The sequence below is a fragment of the Octopus sinensis genome, linkage group LG8, assembly GCF_006345805.1.
Source record: "Octopus sinensis linkage group LG8, ASM634580v1, whole genome shotgun sequence".
NCBI classification, from domain to species: Eukaryota; Metazoa; Mollusca; class Cephalopoda; order Octopoda; family Octopodidae; genus Octopus; species Octopus sinensis.
In genome coordinates this window covers 18,246,125-18,271,124 of record NC_043004.1, presented here as the reverse complement: position 1 = coordinate 18,271,124, position 25,000 = coordinate 18,246,125, and the positions used below count along the sequence as shown (strand labels likewise).

Below are 25,000 nucleotides of genomic sequence, written 5' to 3'. Positions count from 1 at the left end.
CAGCACTGCTTGACCCTAGTACTCAACTGGTACTTAATTGGTACAATTTTGAAAGGAAGGACTTAGTCATTTGTTTCAATTCCTGTACTTGACTGATACTTTATTTTATCAATTGGTGGGAAAGGGGGATTGAAATGAAAAAATTTACCAAGGCAGTAATTGAATTCAGCATATAGGGATTGGAAGAAATGACTCAAAGCCTTTTGCCCTACACTCTCATGGCTTCACCAATCTATCTACTGACCTAATAATAGTATTGATGATAGATAGTACATGTGTGTCTTCAGTGAAGTTTGCTTTGTTTATAAATATTTGGATCAGATCCATCAGTTGTGTATCTACTCACAAATTCCCTGCAGATATTGATTTGTAGATGTTATGACTTGGCACCAGCTACATCAAATTCAGAGCCTAAGAGGAGCCCTTGGTCCCTTGACTAACTTAGTGTGTATATGTAAAAGGATATATGTGTGTGTGTGTGTGTGTATGTATGTATGCACATACAACGTGTGTGTGTGTGTCTCACCCATGCCAGCATGGAAGGTGGATGTTAAACAATGGTGATGATAATGATAATGTGCAGGCGTGGCTGTATAGTAAGAAGTATACTTCCAAACCACATGGTTCTGAGTTCAGTCCCTCTTCTTGACATGCTGAACAAGTGTCCTATTACCCCAGACTGAGTAAAGCCTCATCAATGAATTTGGCAGATGGAAACTGAAAGAAGCCTGTCATATCTGTGTGTGTGTGTGTGTGTTACTGTTTCCTTGTCTTGACATTGTGTTATAGTTGCAAATGAGAGTCACTGTCATGTGAGCGGTGTCTTTCATTTCCAATCTTCTGTAAAAACATGTCTGGTCATGAGGAAATATTACCTTACATGGAAACAGGTGAAGGTTGGTGACTGGAAGGACACCCAGCCATAGAAAAGTTGCCTCACACATAAAGACTATTTATAACTATAATGACTCAAATTCTCAACAAGAGTTCTATATTATTCCATGTTGTTGTATGCCTGTCTATAAATATTTGAGGTACCTTATACATAAGCATGTTTATGCACATACACATGCATATGTATGGCAGGGAACCATTCTTTACTGTACAATATTTGTCTCAGGAAATATTTGTATACATGCAATTTTTTTTATTTCAAAAAACATACAAATGCATGCACACACACACAATACCATAAAAATCCATGTAAATTGTGTGCAACTGTGTAATTTATGCAGGTGATTTTCAAGATAAAAAATTTGTTTAAAAAATGCTTCTACGCATGTAAAATTTGCACCCAAAAGTTTTCAGAATTGCCAATATAGCCAGGGAAAAAAGGTTTTCTATTTAGTTGAATTTAGCATAATTTCACTTACTTATGATTAGATTTTATTAAATTTTCATTAAATAAAAATAATTTCTGTTTAACAGGTATCACATTGAAAGCTCTTAAATTATAAAATGTTTGTGTTGTTTATAAGAAACTTTATTCTACATTTCTTGCCCACAAATGGTTATGTCTGATTTTTAGCATACTACTGTATGTCTTCTCAAATCATGATCACAGGAAATGTTAAGAATTACCAGCAAGAACAAAGCTGATAAATACACACAGGTATTGCAAATTAAGTTTAAATATACCGATAAACATCAGCTTGGATGACACTTTACTCAACCAACTGAGGAAGGTGGTCAATCAAACTGACTATGTAAATTGAATTTGTTTCCAACTATTCTTGTCGGAACCCTTGATACAGAGTATCGAAATTTTAATCCCTTTCACAATTATAAAATGTCGAGCAAACTTTAAAATTTGTCATTACCGTTATTGTCAGTATGGGCAGAACTTGTGAATTGTTTACTGCGAAGGGGAAATTAAATATGTTGAATATGCATTCGAACATGGCAATTGTGCTGCTAGAAGGCATTTTAATGTTAATGAAACCAATGTTTGAAATTGGTGTAAACAGTACGACAAACTTAAAACTGTGCCTAGTAATAAACAGGCAAAAATAAAAACATTCAATGAAGATTATCCATATCATTACATTTCTTTTTTCAATCAAAATCAAATCAAATCAAATCAAACCAAATCAAAATAGATGAACATCAATGGAATTTGTATCTTTGTGGTACCAGGACCGGTGGCACACAAGAAAACCATCCGAACGTGGCCGTAGCCAGTACCGCATCGACTGGCCTCTGTGATGTGGGCACATAACAAACACCATCCGATCGTGGCCGTCCGCCAGCCTCATCTGGCACCTGTGTCGGTGGCACATAAAAACACCAACCGAAGACCCGGCAAGACTAGTCAGCCATAACCCGTGGCCCCTACTTGGGACGTAGTCAGTCCACCTGTGCATACCTTCCTTCCTTCTTGTGACACTTGTGAAGACCTGTGAAGACCTGTTGAGGCAAGTGAAAATCAAATCAAATCAGATCAAAATAGATGAACATCAATGGAATTTGTATCTTTGTGGTACCAGTGCCGGTGGCACACAAGAAAACCATCCGAACGTGGCCGTAGCCAGTACCGCATCGACTGGCCTCCGTGCTGTGGGCACGCAACAAACACCATCCGATCGTGGCCGTTCGCCAGCCTCATCTGGCACCTGTGTCGGTGGCACATAAAAACACCATCCGAAGACCCGGCAAGACTAGTCAGGCCATAACCCGTGGCCCCTACCTGGGACGTAGTCAGTCCACCTGTGCATACCTTCCTTCTTGTGACACTTGTGAAGACCTGTTGAGGCAAGTGAAAATCAAATCAAATCAAAACAAATCAAAATAGATGAACATCAATGGAATTTGTATCTTTGTGGTACCAGTGCCGGTGGCACACAAGAAAATCGTCCGAACGTGGCCGTAGCCAGTACCGCATAGACTGGCCTCCGTGCTTTGGGGACGTAACAAACACCATCCGATCGTGGCCGTCCGCCAGCCTCATCTGGCACCTGTGTCGGTGGCACATAAAAACCCATCCGAGCGTGGCCGTCTGCCAGCCTCGTCTGGCACCTGTGTCGGTGGCACATAAAAACACCATCCGAGCGTGGCCGTTCGCCAGCCTCGTCTGGCACCTGTGTCGGTGGCACATAAAATCACCCACTACACTCTCAGAGTGGTTGGCGTTAGGAAGGGCATCCAGCTGTAGAAACACTGCCAGATCTGACTGGCCTGGTGCAGCCTTCGGGCTCCCCAGACCCCAGTTGAACCGTCCAACCCATGCTAGCATGGAAAACGGACGCTAAATGATGATGATGATGAATATCCATATCATTACGTATGTCAATGTTGCTCCATTGTGATAGGTAGAAATTCCAAGCAATGTAACATATGGTCCAGACAGTATTTACCAACATGAACATCACACTTCAAAAAGTAGTTAACCATTTAATGGTTTTAGTAAATTTATACCAAAAAAAGTAAGCATTATACCGTCCAGCATAAATAAAAGTCAACTTCATTAATCGTATTTAAGCCATTATTTTTTTTGTTAAAACCTATTCTCACATTAAATGAGCCAACTTCTGGTATGAATGTTTACGTCTTTTTGCAACAAAAATTTTTTTTTTAAATTTTGGAAACAATCTACTCATGTGATTTATGCACCCCCTAAAGTTTATTTTTAGTTTTGCATAAAAAAGTGCATAAATTATATGGGTTTTTACAGTAATTCTTTCTAATTTTGACACAAGGCTACTGATTTTGAGTAGAGAGGGTAAGTTGATTACATTGACCCCTGTACTAGTAGTAGTAGTAGGAGTAATAGTAGTAGCAGTATGGGGGCATGTGCTGTAACAGTGCATCACTGCATCTGCTGTTTGTTGGTGATTCCCTCTTCCTGATGAATGACACCTTTGTATCACTTGGGCAACAGCCCTTCAGCCCATGGGTCTGTTTGAATAGTAATCGCTGGTGAGGGTTTTATGAGGTGAGAGTGCAAATCCTAACTCAACCTCTTTTAGTCTTCTTTTACGACACACAAAGGAGACGTTGGGTCTATTCTCTGACAAGCCAGCCCCCACATAGCGCAGTACTAGATAGATACTTTATTTTATCGATCTCCAAAAGGATGAAAGGCAAAGTCAACCATGGCGATATTTGAACTCTGAAGAAACGAAATGCCACGAAGCATTTTGTCCAAGTTTTTAGTGATACTGCCAACCTACTGCCGCCTTACACATATACACGATGACATAAGAAATAAATTAGGCAGATGTAATTTGAAATGGAAAGAAGTTAAAACATAATGCCAAAACCATCTGTTATATTTCCAGCATTACAAATTATGTCTTTTGGACAGAACAATGTAATATGAACCACACCCAATGTGCACTGATACAGGTAACCTCATACATACAGACAGAACTTCAAATAACTGGTAATGCTATTGTTAAAGAGCTATCCTACACTGCTGATAATATGCCAAGCAGTTTTAAACAATAGAAATACTTGTAAGTAGTAGAACAACAGATTCTATGGTCTTTCCAAGTACTGGAGTTGAGAGTTGTAAAGTAATCACTGCTAATAACTAGGCTACAACTGAAAATTATCCAACATAAAGTCTCATTCTGCTAGGTCCTTAAAATTTGGCTACAAACTGAGCTGTGTGTGTATTTGTGAGTGAATGTATATTTGCAAATACATAGACATACAAACATGCAGTGAAAAGACATAGAGAAAGAAATATACACATACATGCATGCATACAAATGCATAGAAATGAGCCTAAAATGTATCGTACTATGATATATACATATATTTTATATTGAACAGAGATAAAGAAAGATGGAGATTTTTAGATCACATTGATCTGTAAGCACAGGAAAGGCAGTATGGTAAGAAGCTTGCTTCTCAACCACATGGTTCTGGGTTCTGTCCCCCTGTGTGAGTGTCTTCCACTATAATTTTGGGCTGACTGAGGCTTTGTAAGAGGATTTGGCAGGAAACTGAAAGAAGCCCATCATACACATGTGTGTGCGTTTATACGTATATATATATATATATATATATATATATATATATATATATATATAGGGAGAGTTTACGAAAAAAACAACAAAAGACGAAGACAGGTGGTGTTCAAAACAAACAGATGTATTAGTATAACGCTCAGGAATAGAAAAAGTCTTTTACGTTTCGAGCCTACGCTCTTCTACAGAAAGGGACACAGAAAACAAGGAGAGAAAAAAATGTGTGTAGTGGCTAACGATCTATCATGGCGTCACATGATAGATCGTTATATTATATACACACACATATATATATATCTGTGTGTGTGTACGGATATATAGCAAGAAAGTTATATTTGAGTATGTGTGTGTATAGTCAAAAATGACAAAATAGTTTGATAAAATTTTATTTAACAATAAGAAAATATAAATATCTCAATGAATTGTTTCATAACTTAAAAACTTATAGATAATTTATATTATTATATTTGATAATAAATAAATTACCTACATGCCTTCATTAATGCAAAAAGTCCTTCAAAGTAATGCAGAATTTAAGCTACATTCTTAGAAAGTCTTTGTTAAATAGTGTGTGTGTGTGTATATATATGTAAAAATATATTTTTTGTTTCAGCCCTATGGCTGTGGCCATGGTGCTGCACTGTACGTATGTATAATATGTATATATAGGCACAGGCATGGCTATGTGGTAAGAACGTTGCTTCTGAACCACATGATTCTGGGTTCAGTCTCACTGTGTGGCACCTTGAGCAAATGTATTCTATTATAGCTTTTGGCTGACCAAAGTTATTTTGTGTGGATATGGTAGACAGAAACTGAAAGAAGCCCATCATATATATATATATATATATATATATATATATATATGTGTGTGTGTTTATGTCTGTCTCCACCCCCCTCGTCATTGCTTGACAACCGATATTGGTGTGTTTATGTCTCTGTAACCTAGCAGTTCAGCAAAAGGGACCGATAGAATACTAGGCTTACAAAGATTAAGTCCAGGGGTCGATCTCTTCGACTAAAAGGTGGTGCTCCAGCATGGCCACAGTCAAATGACCGAAACAAGTAAAAGAATATAAGAATATAGGTATGTTTGTATGAGTGTGTGTGTATATTTAATGTGAAGTTGTTGTAAAATCAATTTAACAATGAACTAAAGAATTACTGAACACATTTTTTTGTAGGGTACATGTTTAGTAAACAAGACACGGATTGACTGTGACTTTGAAGTTTCAGCCTGCTAGCCTATATATAAGATAACAAAAGTCCTGTTTTTTATCCAGTTTTAAAGCTAGTCAGCTGGTGTTTTATCATGCTGTTGGTCTGAGATATCACCCTTAATAATATCTAAGGTATCACCCTTATTTCAACATTATCATATCGTCTTTAAGTACTTTCAGTGGATTTACTTTATTATAAGCCTTGTTACCTCTTTTTCATGCTTTTTCTGAAGATATTGAAGGTTGGGTGTCACTAACCCCTGCCAACTGGGGATGGGCTTGCACAAGTAGATTGCTTTGTCTCTCTGATTTACTTAGGAAAATGTATAAAGGTTCTGGACCAATGGTCATTTCACCACTACTACTACCACCACCACCACCACTATCATCAATACCACCACCACCTGCATCAGCATCATTATCATCAATTATGTTATAACCACCATCACCATTGTCAATATCATCATCATCATCATCATTGCTATCAATGCTGTTTCTACTGTCCTGGCATAGATTGGATGAGAATGTTTGAAGTAGTGTTTTATTGTTTATGACTGGATGCCCTTCCTGGCAGCCACCCTTCAGGTCCCTTCTTACGACATGCAAGGATAAAGCATGACTATTCTAGAAACTAGAATTGACCTGATGTAATCTTTTGAATTAAAGAAAGGAAGTGGGGGGGGGGCTATGATGATGTCTATCACAGTCATGTATTGTGTAGTTTGTGAAGAAATTGTTTAGGAAATGTGTATGCCAAATATAACATTTGTCTGACTGTCAGTCAGTCTGCCTGTCTGTCCATTTATGTGCATATATATACACACACACACATATAGACCTATATATACATATACAAGCATATATACATATTCATGTGTGTGTGTTTGTGTGTGTGTTGTGGCCGATGACAGTGCTGCCTGATTGGCACTTGTGCCAGTGGAATGTTAAAAGCACCATTCAAGTGTGATCATTGCCAGGGCTACTGACTGGCTCCCATGCCAGTAGCACTTAGAAAGCGCCATTCAAGCATGATTGTTGCCAGTGTCGCTTGACTGGCACCTGTGCTGGTGGCATGTGAAAAACACCATTTGAGTGTGGTCATTGTCAGTGCCACTGGCACATATAAAACACCATTTGAGTGTGGCCGATGCCAGTACCGCCTGACTGGCCCTTGTGCTAGTGGCACGTAAAAGCACCCACTACACTCTCAGAGTGGTTGGCATTAGGAAGGGCATCCAAGTTTAGAAACTTTGCCAGATCCGACTGGAGCCTGGTGCAGCCTTCTGGTTCGCCAGCCCTCAGTCAAACTGTCCAACTCATGCCAGAATTGAAAGCGAACGTTAAACGACGATGATGATGATGATGCATATATAAATGTATGATATGCATTTATAAATGTATATATTTTTGAATATGTGTGTATACCTATCTTTCTATCTATAAATATGTTACAATGTTTCAAGACTTTTCATTTCACTCATGTTATTTTCTTATATTACAAATACCATTCCTATATATATATATAGTTCCTAAATGTATTTTTTTCTCTCACCTTCGCTTTCCATGTCCTTCCTTTCATTAGACTTGCTTGAAAAGAAACTATCACAGCTACATGGAACCAATTTCATTTTTTCTCAGCAAGCTGTCATAATAATGCAAACTTTTTCTCATAATTTTTTTCATTTGTGATGGAGTTTTTAACTGAATGTTTCTATAATGTAATCATTCGTTTTCTTTTCTTTTTTTTATCCAAATACATATTGGTAGTGTTTATTTTGACATCACTGTTGTTGAATATCATCATCATCATCATCATCATCATCATAACAGCTACTTTTCCATGCTTGCATGTGGTATTGAATGGCGTATACTGAGGCAGATTTTTCTATGGGCGGATGCCCTTCCTGTTGCCAACCCTTGCCTGTTTCTGAGTAAGGTGCTATTTTCCCTTGGCTAGACATGCTTTTTGCAGAATGCTGGAAATAAATGACATTGCCTGATTAAATATATATATATGTGAATACACATGGCTCAGTGGTTAGAGCATCGAGCTTACGATTTCGAATCCCAGACCTGGCTGCGTGTTGTGTTGTTGAGTAAGACACTTTATTTCACGTTGCTCCAGTTCACTCAGCAGTAGAAATGGGTTGCAATGTTACCGGTGCCAAGCTGTATCAGCCTTTGACTTCCCCTTGGACAGCATCAGTGGCATGAAGAGGGAAGATGGTATACATGACCGACTGCTGGTCTTCCATAAACAACCTTGCTCGGAATTGTGCTTTGGAGGGTAACTTTCTAGGTGCAATCCCATGGCCCTTCATGACTGAAGGGAGTCACCTTATACATACATATATATATATATATACATATACACACATACACATAAATGTCACTAAATGTGACTAGGGTGTTAGGAAACACCTCTTACATTGCTAGAAATAAGAGCTAAACCACTTTTCAGACAATTATGGTCCCTGTTAGTGTATATGTTTTCATTCATGTGCATTAACTACAGCATTAGAGTGGCTTAGCTCTTATTTCTAGCAATGTTGGTATTTTTCCTAACACCCTAGTCCCATTTAGTGACATTTATAATTCTCCTGTTTGGTGAAACATTGTAAACTCATCATCATCGTTTAACGTCTGTTTTCCATGCTGGCATGGGTTGGACGGTTTGACTGGAGACTGGCACAACAGGAGGCTGCACCAGGCTCCAAACTGATCTGGCAACGTTTCTACGGCTGGATGCCCTTCCTAACGTCAACCACTCCAAGAGTGTAGTGGGTGCTTTGTACATGCCACCGGCACAGGAGCCAGTCAGGCGGTACTGTCATTGACCATGTTCGGATGGTGCTTTTTATATGTCACCTGCACTGGGAGCCAGTCAGGTGGCACTAGCAATGAGTCATGTATGAACGGTACTTATTGCGTGCCACCAGCACAGGATGTATAAATATATATATATATATGTATATGTGCCCCAGCATGGCCACAGCTCGTGAGCTGAAACTAGATAAAAAAAAAATATATATATATATATATTTACTCTTTACTCTTTTACTTGTTTCAGTCATTTGACTGCGGCCATGCTGGAACACTGCTTTTAGTCGAGCAAATCGACCCCAGGACTTATTCTTTGTAAGCCTTGTACTTATTCTATTGGTCTCTTTTGCCGAACCGCTAAGTTACAGGGGCATAAACACACCAGCATCGGTTGTCAAGCAATGTTGCTGGGACAAACACAGACACACAAACATATACACACATATACATATATACAACAGGCTTCTTTCAGTTTCCGTCTACCAAATCCACTCACAAGGCTTTGGTTGGCCCGAGGCTATAGTAGAAGACACTTGCCCAAGGTGCCACGCCTATATATATACAGGCACAGGAGTGGCTGTGTGGTAAGTAGTTTGCTTACCAACCACATGGTTCTGGGTTCAGGCTGACCAAAGACTTGTGAATGGATTTGTTAGACGGAAACTGAAAGATGCCCATCATATATATATATTTATGTGTATATATATATATGTGTGTGTGTGTGTTTGTTATTTTGTGTCTGTATTTGTCCCGCCACCATCGCTTGACAGCCGATGTTGTTACGTTTACGTCCCCCGTCAATTAGCAGTTCGGCAAAAGAGCCCGATAGAATAAGTACTAGGCTTACGAAGAATAAGTCTTGCGGTCAATTTGCTCGACTAAAGGCAGTGCTCCAGCATGGCCACAGTCAAATGATGAAACGAATAAAAGAATATATAAAAGTGTATAAAATATTGATCATATATTTCTCATATTTGTTCAAATAGTAAAAAAAAAAAGGTAACAAAAAGTGTGACCACACTAAAATCCCGGTGTTTTATTCTGAATCTTTTTTTCTTGCTTCAGGTTTTATGAAGGTCCGCATTTAACAATTCTACCTAATGAAATCCTGAAGGCTTTAGGAAAATACTTTTCTCAATATACGGAACAGTACACAACAAGTCTTGGAGATGATACAAGCACATTAGAAAAGGCAGAATCTTTACTGAAATGCCTAATTATTATTTCTCGGTAAGTATTTCTATATTTTGTCATTCATCTTTGGTACAATTCTACAAAGGTTTTTTCTTTTCTCTTTTGCATGGTTAGGTCAAGGTGCAGAGGGACAGTCGATTAAATTGCCTCTCTTCCCCCACCGACATCAAACGATTTGGTTTATTCCATAGAGGAGGTGGGGTGAAAAGTATTTGTGTTTCAGCTGTTGGTCTGCAACTATGCTTGGGCACTGCCTCAACAGGGTTGTACAGATCAGCCTCAGTACTTATTCTATTGTTCTCTTATGATAAACTATGTTATGGGGGACATAAACAAACCAACCCCTGTTGTCCTATGGTGGTTTGCGACAAACACAAAGACATATATAAACTTTACTATCATCAAGCCGGTACTGTCATTGGATTTGGTAGACGGAAACTGAAAGAAGCCTGTTGTATATATGTATATATATATTTATTTATATGTATGTGTGTATAACAAAGAATAAGTCCCAGGGTCGATTTGCTCGACTAAAGGCAGTGCCCCAGTATGGCTGCAGTCAAATGACTGAAACAAGTAAGAAGAAAAAAAAAAAGAATCTGGGTAATAACATTATAGTGTGCTTTCCAAAGCTGCTCTATGGGTGTCGGCTACCATATGCTATTATACAGCTGGAATTCTTTTTTCTGGTCGTACATGTGGAAATTTGTTAATATTCAGAGTTCATTTTAAAAGAATTGATACAAGAAACTAGAATGAACAAACTTTTATCCAAACCACTACAGTGGTTTTTGTGCATTAGTATCAGCTGGTAATTGCATTATTATGATCCCATAACAGCTGTGTACCTGCACATCTTCTGGTGAGTGGGTTTGAGGGTACTGCATATAATATGGGAGACACTCAATAGTTGCAAGCTGATACTAAGATGCAGAAACAATTATAGTGATTTGGATTAAAGCCTGTTCATTCCATCTTGCATTGGTATATATATATATATATATATATATATATATATATATATATATATATATATATATATATTATATAGGGATTCAGACATGAAAAATAGAACCCAGTATATGAGTATATGTATATTTTAATTGATATATATATATATATATATATGTGTGTGTGTGTGTGTGTGTGTATATAATCATCATCATCATTTAATGTCTGTTTTCCATGCTGGCATGGGTTGGATGGTTTGACTGAGGTCTGGGGAGCCAGCGGCTGCACCAGGCTCCAATCTGATCTGGCAATATTTTTACAGCTGGATGCCCTTCCCAATGCCAACCACTCTGAGAGTTTAGTGGATGCTTTTTACTTGTCACCAGCACAGGAGCCTGTCAATCGGGCCTGGCATCGATCCCATTCGGGTGGTGCTTTTTACATGCCACTGGCACGGGACCCAGCCAGTGGGTACTGGCATCGGCCACGTTTGTGTGGTGCTATTTATGTGCCACTGGCATGGGAGCCAATCAGGATGGTTCTTTTTATGGACTTAAGTAGGCGCAGGAGTGGCTGTGTGGTAAGTAGCTTACTAACCAACCACATGGTTCCGGGTTCAGTCCCACTGCATGGCATCTTGGGCATGTGTCTTCTGCTATAGCCCCAGGCCGACCAATGCCTTGTGAGTGGATTTGGTAGACGGAAACTGAAAGAAACCTGTCGTATATATGTATATATATATATATATTATATATATATATGTATGTGTTTTTGTGTCTGTGTTTGTCCCCCTAGCATTGCTTGACAACCGATGCTGGTGTGTTTACGTCCCCGTCACTTAGCAGTTCGGCAAAGGAGACCGATAGAATAAGTACTGGGCTTACAAAGAATAAGTCCCAGGGTCAATTTGCTCGACTAAAGGTGGTGCTCCAACATGGCCGCAGTCAAATGACTGAAACAAGCAGAAGAAAAAAAAAAAAACGTATTTGCTTATTTGGGCTACCCATACATCTTTTTAATATTTTCAATTTTGCAATGCATTGGATTTGTACATTTAACCTTTAACCTTTTTATGTCTTAGAACGGATTTACAATTTCAGGTGATCTCTTATGGATATATCTATATATATAAAACTCTAGTTGTGTGAGTGTCTGTCCCCTTCGATTTAGATTCCTAACTCCTCCCACATTTTGCGGTGCAGTTTAACCAAATTCGGGTATCTTATAGTCGTGATTCATATCGAGCCCGTCTGACTATTAGCGCGCGTCAACGATGAGTCTACGATTTTAAAAATAATTTAACATAATTTTTTATTCCATTTTAATGCATAAAATGCATCGTATGTCGATGGCGGCGGAGTTGGCGTCCACACTCACAGCTGCACCTGTTTGCTTCTCCCCTTCTTCCCTCCCTCGTGAAGCTGTGGGGAAGGGAGTGTAAAGAAATCAACGTCGTAATGCGTTGTGAAGGAAACCAGCGTTCTTTTAGAACAACGACTTCATGGCTTGAAGACACCAAAATAAAAATGGCTAAGAAAGCCCGAATTTATAAGGGAAGTAACTCTCTAAAAATGCTTATATAGTTATTTCCCTTACAAACCCGAGCAACGCCGGGCGATACTGCTAGTATTTTATATTTATATTTTTTGTATCTATATTTTATATATTTCAAGAGTAATGTAGGTTTCAATGAAAAGGCAACTTTCGAGATATTGACAGCCAAAAATCAGATTATTTTCTTCCAATATATTTTTCGAAAGGCACAATTTATCATCATCATCATCATCATCATCATCATCATCATCGTTTAAACGGACGCTAAACGATGATGATGATGATAAATTGTGCCTTTCAAAAAATATATTGGAAGAAAATAATCTGATTTTTGCTGTCAATATCTCGAAAGTTGCTTTTTCATTGAAACCTACATTACTCTTTATATATGCATATATATATATATATATATATTATATATATATATTCCCATGAGAAAGGAACTTCACCTATGACAGTCTGTCATTCACCTTGATTTTTGTTATATTTTGCTCATATTGAGCACTAATTAGGTGCACTGCAGCAAAGGTTTTCCTTTTTTTTTTTTATTATCATATATATATATATATATTACGGAAATGTACTTGCATAGCAAGTGACCTGATCTGAGATCGTGTGCTGGAATGAAAACAGTTACAGCGTAGAAGGTGATGCAGCACGGAATTTTGTCAGTGAACAGGTCGTGGTCTCAAAGTGACGAAAATATTTTGGCAAATTAAATTTAAATGTTGAAGTGAATCTAACAGTTTTTGTGCGTTTCTTAAATGGCTTATAAGCACCTTCCACGCTTCAGTTGTTTGCATATATATATATGTATGTATGTGCGTGCGTGCGTGCGCGCGCGCGCGCGCATATATATATTATATTGCAGCTTTCATACAGATTCACATTGGTTGATCTGGGGCAGTAGCAGAATAATACTTGCTCAAGCTACCATTTAGTGGGATTGAACCCGAAACTATATGGTTGCAAAGTGAGCTTCTTAACCACATAGTCATGACTGTCTTTATTTCTCTCTTTCTTTCCTCCTTTCTTCCTCCATATTCTGTTTCATTTCCTCGAATGTTGTTACGCCAACCCAATGCATTTAATCATACCTGCATATTTCTCATTTACTGCTCTTTTTCTATCGCTCTCTGCACCCTTTTCTCTAAAGCAATAAACACATACACACATGCACACACACTGACACTCACACACACACACACCACACAAGTTCCGGCTCCAAAATTTCAAGACTTCTTTTACAATTCCTCTTTTATTCCTAACTACTGCTGTATGGCTCACCTCCTCCTCCTCCTGACACCAAGCAGTGCTTATCATATGCAGTATATTCTTTTATTCTGACTTCAGCAGTTTCTGCAGACTTGTTATACATGCGTTGTACTACAGACGGAAAGAATGTTGAACTTAGTCCTTTTATAGCATTAAATAAAAAAAATTTAGTTTCACTTTTATTTCTAAACATGGTTGTTAAATTTGCACTAACACACACACACACACACACACACAAACACATACACATATACATATGCTCAGAATTTTTCACCCCCTAGATATAAATATGAATAAAGTTGCGAAAAACTAGATTTATTATGCTGTATGTAATACCCAATCTGCATGAGTGCATTTGTATGAAAAAGACAGTTTTTCAAACATGTTCACAAATGTTTTCTTTTTTATATTCAGGGCATATCTCGAAGCCTACAGTGGCATATGATCAGAATTTTAAAGTTAGAACCTTGTTCTGTATCTGCTCATTATTGTCATTCTCCACATTAAATGATGATAATGATGTGCCTAATGTTAAAAATCAGGATTAACGTCCACTCCACTTTTCCATGCTTGCATGGGTCAGATGGAATTTGTTGAGGTGGATTTTCTATGGTTGGGGTCCTCTTCTTATCACCAACCTTCACCTTTTTACAAGTAAGGTAATATTTCCCCATTGCTACACTTGTTTCTGCCCTGGAAGACTAGAAACGGACAATCTCACTTGTACAGTGATGATGCTCGTTTGTAATCATCAGAAGATCTCAAGACAAGGATATGCAACACACACACACACACACACACACACACATACACACAGACACATGTACACATTCTCTCTCTCTCTTTCCCCACATGATGGGCTTCATTCAGTTTCCATCTCCCAAATTGTCTCACAAGGTTTTGGTCAGTCTGGGAATATAGTTGAATGTATTATATTTTGGGGGGTCATGGTTAAGCTGGTTGTATCGACTTTGGCAGGGTGAAGGGCCAAACAGACCTCAGCAGGGTTTGACTCAGAATGTAAATAATTACCACTAAAAACTGCAAGCGCGTTTTAATTGATGCATTATTGATTTTGCTGGTTTAAAGTTCTCGATATTAATTGGGAAAGACAATTATAATCTTGATTTGGTATTTTGGCACCAGGTAACAGATTGGAGAGAGAACCCCAGTACACAGCTGGGTCTTAATTTCTCTACTTTGGAATGATTTAAAACTAAGATTGCAAGTTTTAGTTTCACGAAGTAAAGAATAAAAGTATTTAGCTAAGCTTTCAGAGCATTGGTGTACTATACCTGTTGCCATATTACTTCAATAACAGTAACATCAGTAGTAGTAGTAGTAGTAGTAGTAGTAGTAATCCTTTTTGCTATAAGCTGAAGGCCAGAAAATATTGAGGAAGGGCTTTAGTTGATTACATTGACCCTAGTGCTCAGCTGGTACTTCTTTCATCGACCCCGAAAGGATGAAAGACAAAGTCAGCCTGAGCAAAATTTGAACTCAGAATCTAAAGTAAATATCATTAAACATTCTCTCTGATGCTCTAACGAGTCTGCTAATCCACTACCTTTAATAATTCTTCTTAATTTTGATACAAAGCCAGCAATTTTCAAGGGGGAGAGAGAGAGAGAGTTAGCTGATTACATTGGTCCCAGTCTTGGACTTGTACTTATTCTATTGAACCCTAAAAGGATGAAAGGCAAAGTCATCCTTTGCAGAATTCGAACTCTGACTGTAGAGCTCCAGAGGAAATTCTGCTGTTTTCTTCAATACACTCATGATTCTACCAGCTCTCTGCCTTTGCTACATTTAATAATAAAACAATTCGACTTTCTTTTTTGATGCTTTTTAGAGTTTTAAGTTTCCTTTGAAGTGACCAGACCAGCCATGCTCAAGTTTTGTTTTCACTTTGCAATGATGATATTGGCTTCTTCTGTAAAATAAATATTCTATTTAATTAGAACTGACAGGAACTAAAATGGCAACAATAATCTAGTTCTGAAGACTTTGGTCTGAACTGGTCTTTTATGTTTAGACCTCATGCACAGACTTACTGTCCATATAGGTGCAGGCATGACTCTGCTTCCTAACCATATGGTTCTGGTTTCAGTCTCACTGCCAGGTACTTTGGGCAGATGTCTTGTAATATAGCTTCAGGTCAACCAAAGCCATGTGCATGGATTTGATATTCAGAAACTGAAAGAAGCCCATCATATATATATATATATATATATGTGTGTATGTGTATATATATATATATCATCATCATTATCATTATCGTTGTTTAACGTCTGCTTTCCATGCTGGCATGGGTTGGATGGTTTTACTGAGGGCTGGCGAGCCAGAAGGCTGCACCAGGCTCCAATCTGATACGGCAAAGTTTCTACAGCTTGATGCCCTTCTTAACACCAACCACTCTGAGAGAGTAGTGGGTGCTTTTATGTGATATATATAGATATATATATATTGTATTTATATATATATTGTATTTATATATATATATATATATATATATATGTTGTATTCCATTAGGGACATGTTAGAGTACAGTATAGACCTTGTCCACCTTCAGAATAACCCACTAGTATTGGTAGTATTATTATATACTTCAAGCCCTAAAATTGGGCATTCGACATGTGTGAATATAAAATTGAAGAAATTGGAGCCAGGAAGAGGGGGTACAGTTGGACATTTGTTTATTATTTGCTACACTTGTTTTGACACAGTTCTCCAAGAATACAGGTATTTTATTATGCTATTGTTTGTATGCATAATGAGATCTAATTGTGTTTCCTCAGGCAATATACAAATGTTGTCTCCATTAGTTTAAAATCTTCAATTTCAAGGCCATCCTCTCTGCTTGTAGTAGTTTGAATTTGGTTGTGGCTGAAATTCTCATGGTGTGAGCTGTGAGAGCAAGTTTGTCCAACTACTCTGGAAGGTAAGGTGTGGTACAGGCTAGCCTTTTAGTGGTATTGTCTTCTATTTGTTTGTATTTCAAGATTGTTCTTCATGGCTGGCTGCACATGTGAATTTCCTAATCTGAACCTTTAGTATTCATTAGTCAGATACATACACAAAGACTCACACATACAAACCTATTTATATATGCCCATACACATACATACATGCACTCACATATACATGCATACACACAGATTCCCATACACACATTATATACATACCCAATTTTCCACAACTATATACACACGCATACAGGCAGGTGTATACTTGTGTGTACTCACATAAGTACCCCAATCAACAAACATACTTATACACATAAATATGCATATGTATGTGAAAGAGCATGCGGGTAAAAATATAAAGGTATACATATACGGATATATATATATATATATATATATATATATATATGTATGTATATATATATATATATATATATATATATGTGTGTGTGTGCAAGCCTGTGCATGTGTGTACATATTTGTACCAGCTTATTAGACACGGGCATCTATCTATGTATGAAAGCGTACATGTCTAGATGTGCATATGTATATGCATACATATGTATGCATATGAGTGCGTAAATATATTTACATATATGAGAGTGATCACGTGAGAGTCAGCACGCAAGACTGGAGATAGAGATATGTATGCGTGTGTATATATGTATGTGAGTAGGAGTGTATTTATACACATGCACTTCGATATATGTATGTACAAGTAAAAGTAGTAGGTCTCTTTATCTATCTATGTGTATGTATACACATCCACAAACACGAGAGAGAGAGAGAGTGTATGTGTGTGTGTGTGTGTGTATATATCGTTGCCCGATTGTGGCCGTTGCCAGCCTCGTCTGGCCCCGTGCCGGTGGCACGTAAAAAGCACCATCCGATCGTGGCTGTTTACCAGCCTCGTCTGGCACCTGTGCAGGTAGCACGTAAAAAGCACCCACTACACTCACGGAGTGGTTGGCATTAGGAAGGGCATCCAGCTGTAGAAACACTGCCAGATCAGACTGGGCCTGGCGCAGCCTTCTGGCTTCCCAGACCTTAGTTGAACTGTCCAACCCATGCTAGCATGGAAAACGGACATTAAACGATGATGATGATGATGCTATATATGTGTGTGTGTGTATATACAAGTGTATATTTGTTGATCGGTGTACTTATGTGTGTATGCACAAGTATATGTCCACATGTATGCATGTATATATAGTTGCCAAAATTTAGGTATGTACATAAGCATGTGTACAGGAATCTATGCACATGTATGTGTGTGTATGGGCATATATAAATAGGTTTGTGTGTGAGAATGTGTGTATGAGTCTGTGCATATGTGTGTGTGTATGTATCTGATCAATGAACACTAAAGGTTCAGAGTAGGAAATTCACATGTGCAGCCAGCCATGAAGAACAAACCTGAAATACAAACAAGTAGAAGACAATACCTCTAAAAGGCTAGCCTGTACCTCACCTTACCTTCCATAGTAGTTGGACAAACTTGCTCACACCAAGAAGATTTCAGCCACAACCAAATTCAAACTACTACAAACAGAGAGGATGGACTTGAAATTGAAGATTTTAAACTAATGGAGATAACATTTGTATATTGCCTGAGGAAACACAATTAGATCTCGTTATGCAATCAAGCAGTTGCATAATCAAAATATCTCTTGTGTTGAAACGATTCTAGTGAATAATAAACAAATGTCCCTCTTCCCGACACCAATTATATATATATATATGAGTTTGTCTCTCCTTGTCTTGACATTACGTTATTGTTATAAACGAATGTCATTCATTTCCAATATTTTGTGGAATTATGTCCAGCCATGGGGAAATATTACCTTACTTGGCAGCAGGCTAGGGTTGACAGTAGGAAGGGCATCCAGCAGTTGAAAATCTATCTCAATTCACTCTCTTGCACTCCTATGCTCTGGGCTATGCTTGCACAGAAAAGTGGACATTAAAATGATGCTGACATTAATGATGATGACGATAATGATGATTGTATACTACAAGTTTGTTGTTTCTGAGATTAGAAACCTTCATGGCTTTTAGATGTTCTTTGTTTTTTACTTAATTGACTGTATTGGTGAAACAACATGGCTATGTTGCTCAATTTTCCAAGTTAGTCCCTGCTTACCATATTCTCTTCACTGAGGATTTGGCTGGTTTGACGGCTCGTGATGGTCAGCCACATGCCATATAGCCACCTGGGATTACATCTCCCCCAGTATGCAACCAGTACTTATTTTATCAATCTCAAAAGGATGAAAAGCAAAGTTGACCTCAGTGGAATTTGCACTCAAATTATAGAGACCTGGAATAGTTTGCAATAATAACAATGGTTTCAAATTTTGGCATAGGGCCAGCATTTTCAGGGAGGTGGGCAAGTTAATTACTTCAGGATCAATAAAACAAGTACAAGTTGAGTTCTGGGACCAGTGTAATCGACTAACGCCTCTCCCCAAATTCCAGGCTTTTATACTTATAGTAGAAAGTATTATTAGCGAGTGAGAGAGGAGTGCATGCAATCAAAGTGACACTGGTGCACATCTGGTACTTATTTTATTGACCTTGAAAGGACGAAAGGCAAAGTCAACCTCAGCAGAATTTGAACTCAGCATAAAGACAGACCAAATTCTGTTAAGCATTTTGTCCGGTGTGCTAACAATTCTGCCAGCTCGACGCCTTCTGATGACCTAATATTATTATTATTATTATTATTTATTATGTCATTATCTTGACATGAGATCTACAATGAATGGATCTTGTTCCATGCTCTTGCTCAATGCATAATCGATTTAGAAAGTAACTTATCTGCTTGTTGTTTACACTGGAATATTCAATAGCATGAAAACAATGATTTTTCTGTTCTCTTTCTGTGTCTGAAGGGATATATATATATTTAGATATGGATCACAAAACCGTATGTGTCTGTGTGCATACGCGCGCGCGCGCGTGTGTGTGTGTGTGTGTATTTACACGTATGTTGTTGTAGTTGGGTAAGGAAGAAAGAACTAGGTGGGTGTACAGCTGACTATAGTGACATCTCTCAAAGAAAACTTTATATGCTTGACAACCTTAAACACTTCGTACAATGTGTTTATATTTACCACCTCTGCTTAGTTTGAACTCTACCTGTATTCAAGTCTAATTGCTCGTGTTTTTCCTTCTTTCCTTTCTCCCTACCCTCCTCCCCTTACCCTTACCCCTCCCCCACTGGAGGAGTTTATTGATAACTGGAGGTGACCTAGTTTTGCTTTCTTTTTCTTTATAATTGTTTGTTTTGCTTTGGTCTTTACTCCCCACCTCCAACCTTGCGCATGTATACATAACTCACCTTCTTTCTCTCTTTCTCTTTCATTCTATTTCTGTGTCTCTCATTCCCCTCTCTCTATTCTCCCTCTCTCTCTAGTCTCTCTCTTGCTAGTCTCTCTCTTTCTTTAGTCTCTCTCTCTCTAGTGTCTCTCTCTCTCTCTCACTCACTAGTGTCTCTCTCTCTTTCTAGTCTCTCTCACTCTAGTCTCTCTCTCTTTCCAGTCTCTCTCTCTGGTCTCACTCTCTGGTCTCACTCTCTAGTCTCTCTCTCTGGTCTCTCTCTCTAGTCTCTCTCTCTCTGGTCTCTCTCTCTAGTCTCTCTCTCTCTCTCTCTCTGGTCTCTCTCTCTCTCTCTAGTGTCTCTCTCTCTAGTGTCTCTCTCTCTAGTGTCTCTCTCTCTAGTGTCTCTCTCTCTAATCTCTCCCCCTCTCTCTCTAGTCTCTCTCTAATCTCCCCCCTCTCTCTCTCTAGTCTCTCTCTCTAATCTCTCCCCCTCTCTCTCTAGTCTCTCTCTAATCTCCCCCTCTCTCTCTCTCTCTAGTCTCTCTCTCTCTCTCACTAGTCTCTCTCTCTCTCTCTCTTCTAGTCTCTTTCTATTCTCCTCCTCCTTATTCTCACTCTTGCTATTTGCCCTCTCTCTATCTCTCTTTCCTGTCTCTTGCTCCAGTCTCTTGCACTACTTTATCTCTTCTCTTTTTCTACTCTTTCTCCTCTTTCTCTTCTCTCCACTTTCCTCCTCTCTCTCCTCTATTCTTTATCCTCTCTCCCCCTTCCCTCCACTCTTTATCTACTCTCTCTGTATTCTCTCTCCTCTCTCTTCTTGCCTCTCTCTCCCCCCCCCTTGCTCGACTCTGACTCTGTCAGTCAACACTAATGCTTTCCTCAGTCAATAATCACAATAAAACTATTAAAACCTTGTTACAAATAGGTTGAGGCTTGTTTTCAGTTAAGTTCTTGTTGCTATGCAATCAGGAATCTCTTCTCATTCTGCTAGTATTTAAATCCATTTCATCAGAGAAATTGTTTGACCCTCCCCTGGTCACAGTTACTACCATTAAACAACAAAATAGCCAGAAAACTTTTCTCTAAGAAATGTATTTTCCTTCATTGATCCTTCTGATTTCTGTTTGAAAACCTATCAATCGGAAATAAGCTAACTGATTTTGATTGAGTTTAATAATAATAATAATAATAATAATCATCGCTTGACGTTCGTTTTCCATGCTGGCATGAGTTGGATGGTTTGACTGGGGAGCCAGGATGCCGCACCAAGCTCCAATCTAATCTGGCAATGTTTCTACAGCTGGATGCCCTTCCTAATGCCAACCATTCTGAGAGTGTAGTAGGTTCTTTTTACATGCCGCTGGCACAGGAGCCAGTCAGGCAGCATTGGTATCAGCCACATTCGGATGGCGCTTTTTACGTGCTACCGGCACAGGATCCAGTCGGGGGGGGGGGCTGGCAAATAATGATAATAATAACGAAGAAGAAAGTGGGTGTGGAACCCATTGTGATTGGTACACTTGGGCAGTATTAATACCCAACTACCAACATGGCTCAAAATGAATGGAATGGATGTAAAGATAGGCTACCTAAAAAGACTATCAGTGCTTGGAACTGCTAGAGTTTTTTTGCAGGGATTCTTGAAGCATGACCAGTAAACATATGTTGCTTTAGTCTGCTGGCTGTGGACAGCTGACACTTTCCATCATACCCAGCAAAATAAGCTGTGAGTTTTCATGATGATGGTGATGGCGGTGGTGGCGGCGGTGGTGATGATGCTGATGATGGAGTGTTCTGATGCAGTGGCTCTCATGACTTCTCATCTTAACTGACTGAAAGTGTTATCATGTCTTGGTATAAAAGATGGGCTACAGCAAATATTCTGCTCAATACCACTGATTTGATAGTCAGTTGTTTGACCTTAACCTGTTGAGCATGTCCCTTAGTGGCTGATGATACGTGCATCTCTGATCACAAGCAGAAGTAGTGGGGGAACATCATAGCCATGTGTTGAGAGGAATTCTTTTGTGGTTTGAATAATTGACTTCTGGAAGCATGGGTGTTTCATTCACCAACCTTAAACAACCCTTATTCAGGGAGCTTTTCAGTGGGATGGGCTACTTGACCTGAAGAAAATTCTAACTGGGCCCCCACCTGCAAGGTTATGCACTATTTACCTTGATATGAGATCATCATGTTACACACACATGGTTGTGATGCATGTGCCTGGTTTACCTTTATCAGACAGGCAGTCATGTTGAGTATATTGGGCTTCATATATTTGTACCCCAGTGTCACTTTGATTGCATGCATTCCTCTCTCACTCGCTAATAATACTTTCTACTATAAGTACAAAAGCCTGGAATTTGGGGAGAGGGGTTAGTCGATTACACTGGTCCCAGAACTCAACTTTTACTTGTTTTATTGACCCTGAACAGATGAAAGGCAGAGTTGATGTTGGCAGATACCAGAATGATTCTGCCAAACCACTTCTCTCTGAGGGTGACACTGCAGCCGACATATTACTAGGTATCTTATATGATGCCCTATTGCTTCTACCTTTCCACTATTTCAGGGATCAGCAATTTTTTTTCTGTAATGGCCCACTTTTAAATAGATTATATGGTGTCTTATGTGAATGCGCATGGTCTAGTGGTTGGGATATTGCACCCACACTCACTAGATTGTAGGTTTGATTACTGGAGCAAGCAATGTACTGTGTTCTTGACCAAAGCATTTCATTTCATGTTGGTCCAGTTCATTCCAGTATAAATGGGTACGCCTGGAACAAACTAGCCTCCCAGTCAAGGGGTATGTTGGCCTGCTCACCTAGCATCATTTGAATGTTAAATGATGCAAAATGCATTGTGACCAGCAATATATGACAGCATCCAATAGTTTGGTCAGTCACATGATATACTGTCTAATATTTGTCCATTCCCACATGTATGTATTATATAATGTCTTTCATATAAGAATATCACCATCAATCCTCCTACCATTTCTATCTCAGGTAATGCTTATCTTAGCAAAAATGAAATAATTTAGGGTCCAAGAAACTGAAAGTTATCAACGGTTCAATGGCACCCATATATTTGAAAGTTTGGTTAACTCTTTAACATGTAAAACCAGCCATATCTACTCCAAATATCCTGCCTGTTTAATGATCTAACCAGTCAGATCCAGCCTCTCACATCTACCCTACAATGCCATTCTGAAAATAATTGCATCATTTGAAATTTCAAAGATACATGGTTAATTGAAAACAATGTTAATAAATAAACATTACATTTGACAGAGTAATCTGAATGCTTAAGGGTTAAACTTGAAAATTTCTTTAAAAAGAAGACTCAGGCACACTTGTTACTAGTAAATATGAAGGAAATCCTTTTGCCCTAAACACATTTCTTCTTCCAACCTTTATTACCAAACCCCAGTATTTATTTTTTTTTAAAGCTTGGTACATATTCTATCGGTCTCTTTCGCTGAACCAGAATGTTATGGGGACATAAACACACCAACACCACTTGTCAGGTGGTGGTTTATTTGAAATAAACACCATCATCTTTTAAAATCTGTTTTCCATGCTAGCATGGACTGGACAGTTTGGCAGGATCCAATGACCTGCAGACCTGCATCAAGCTCCAATGTCCACTTTGGCACAGTTTCCATCGTTTGATTCCCTTCCTACGACTAACCACCTTACACAGCGTACCGTATGCTTTTTATCCCATGGTGCCAGCAATATTAAAGCCACCAGGTAACTTGCAAGACAAAGAAAGGAAAAGGAAAAAAAAAACTACCTTTACTTAGTGGAAGTGAATTTGAGAGAGTGGCAAGTGATTTTATTTCAAGTGTTGAAGGCTAAAACAGCCAGCCATTGTAATTTGGTTCCACTTCAAATTCCACAATCGTCAATTCTTCAAAGTTTATCTTTCAATTTTCTTTTCAAATTATGAACTTTCAGTAAAATGCCATAGAGATATAATTGTCTGGTATATTATCATTTTAGCTCAATGAATCCTGTTTATGTTATTGAAAACACCACTGCCTGCATTCTTTGTCTTTGAATTTATTTTACTTAATTCATTGAATTTAACTAGTAAACAGAATGTGAAATGGGATAAAAAACAAAGAAACAAAAAGCTCTTTTATTTATTTTGTCTGTTAATTTAGAGCAGTGGTTTGCAACCTTGATATAAACAAATATGTATAATGTGTATATGTATATATAATGCATGTATGTATCATTATTATCATCGTAGTTTAATGTCTGCTTACCATGCTGGCATGGGTTGGACGGTTTGACTGTGGACTGGTGAGCTAGAAAGCTGTACCAGGCTCAATCTGATCTGGCAAATTTCTACAGCTGTATGCCCTTCCTAATGCCAACCACTCCAAGAGTGTAGGGGGTGCTTTTACATGCCACCGGCACGAGGGCCGGTCAGGTGATCTGGCAACGATTACGCTCAAAAGGTGTTTTTTATGTGCTACCTGCATGGGAGCCAGTTCGGCGGCACTGGCAATGACCACGATCGAATGTTGTTTTTTACATACCACCAGCACACGTGCCGGTAAATGGTGCTTTTTACATGTCACCAGCATGGGAGCCAATCCGTGGTCCTGGCAATGATCACACTCAGACATGCAGTTAACGGTCCACTGGCATGAGTGCCAATCAGGCGGTACTGTCATCGGCCACGTATAGGTGCTGGCGTGG

At 38.7% G+C, this 25,000-nt stretch overlaps 1 protein-coding gene across 4 annotated transcripts in view; it reads left to right on the top strand.

The window, feature by feature from the left end:
• Positions 1-25,000, top strand: part of LOC115214931 (neurobeachin-like protein 1) — a 345,811-nt gene that overhangs the window by 123,884 nt on the left and 196,927 nt on the right. For all 4 annotated transcript variants that reach the window (XM_036505273.1, XM_036505272.1, XM_029784012.2 and 1 more), the window contains exon 3: positions 10,082-10,246. In XM_036505273.1, the coding sequence (XP_036361166.1) occupies positions 10,082-10,246 (165 nt within the window). The remainder of the gene's footprint in view (positions 1-10,081; positions 10,247-25,000) is intronic.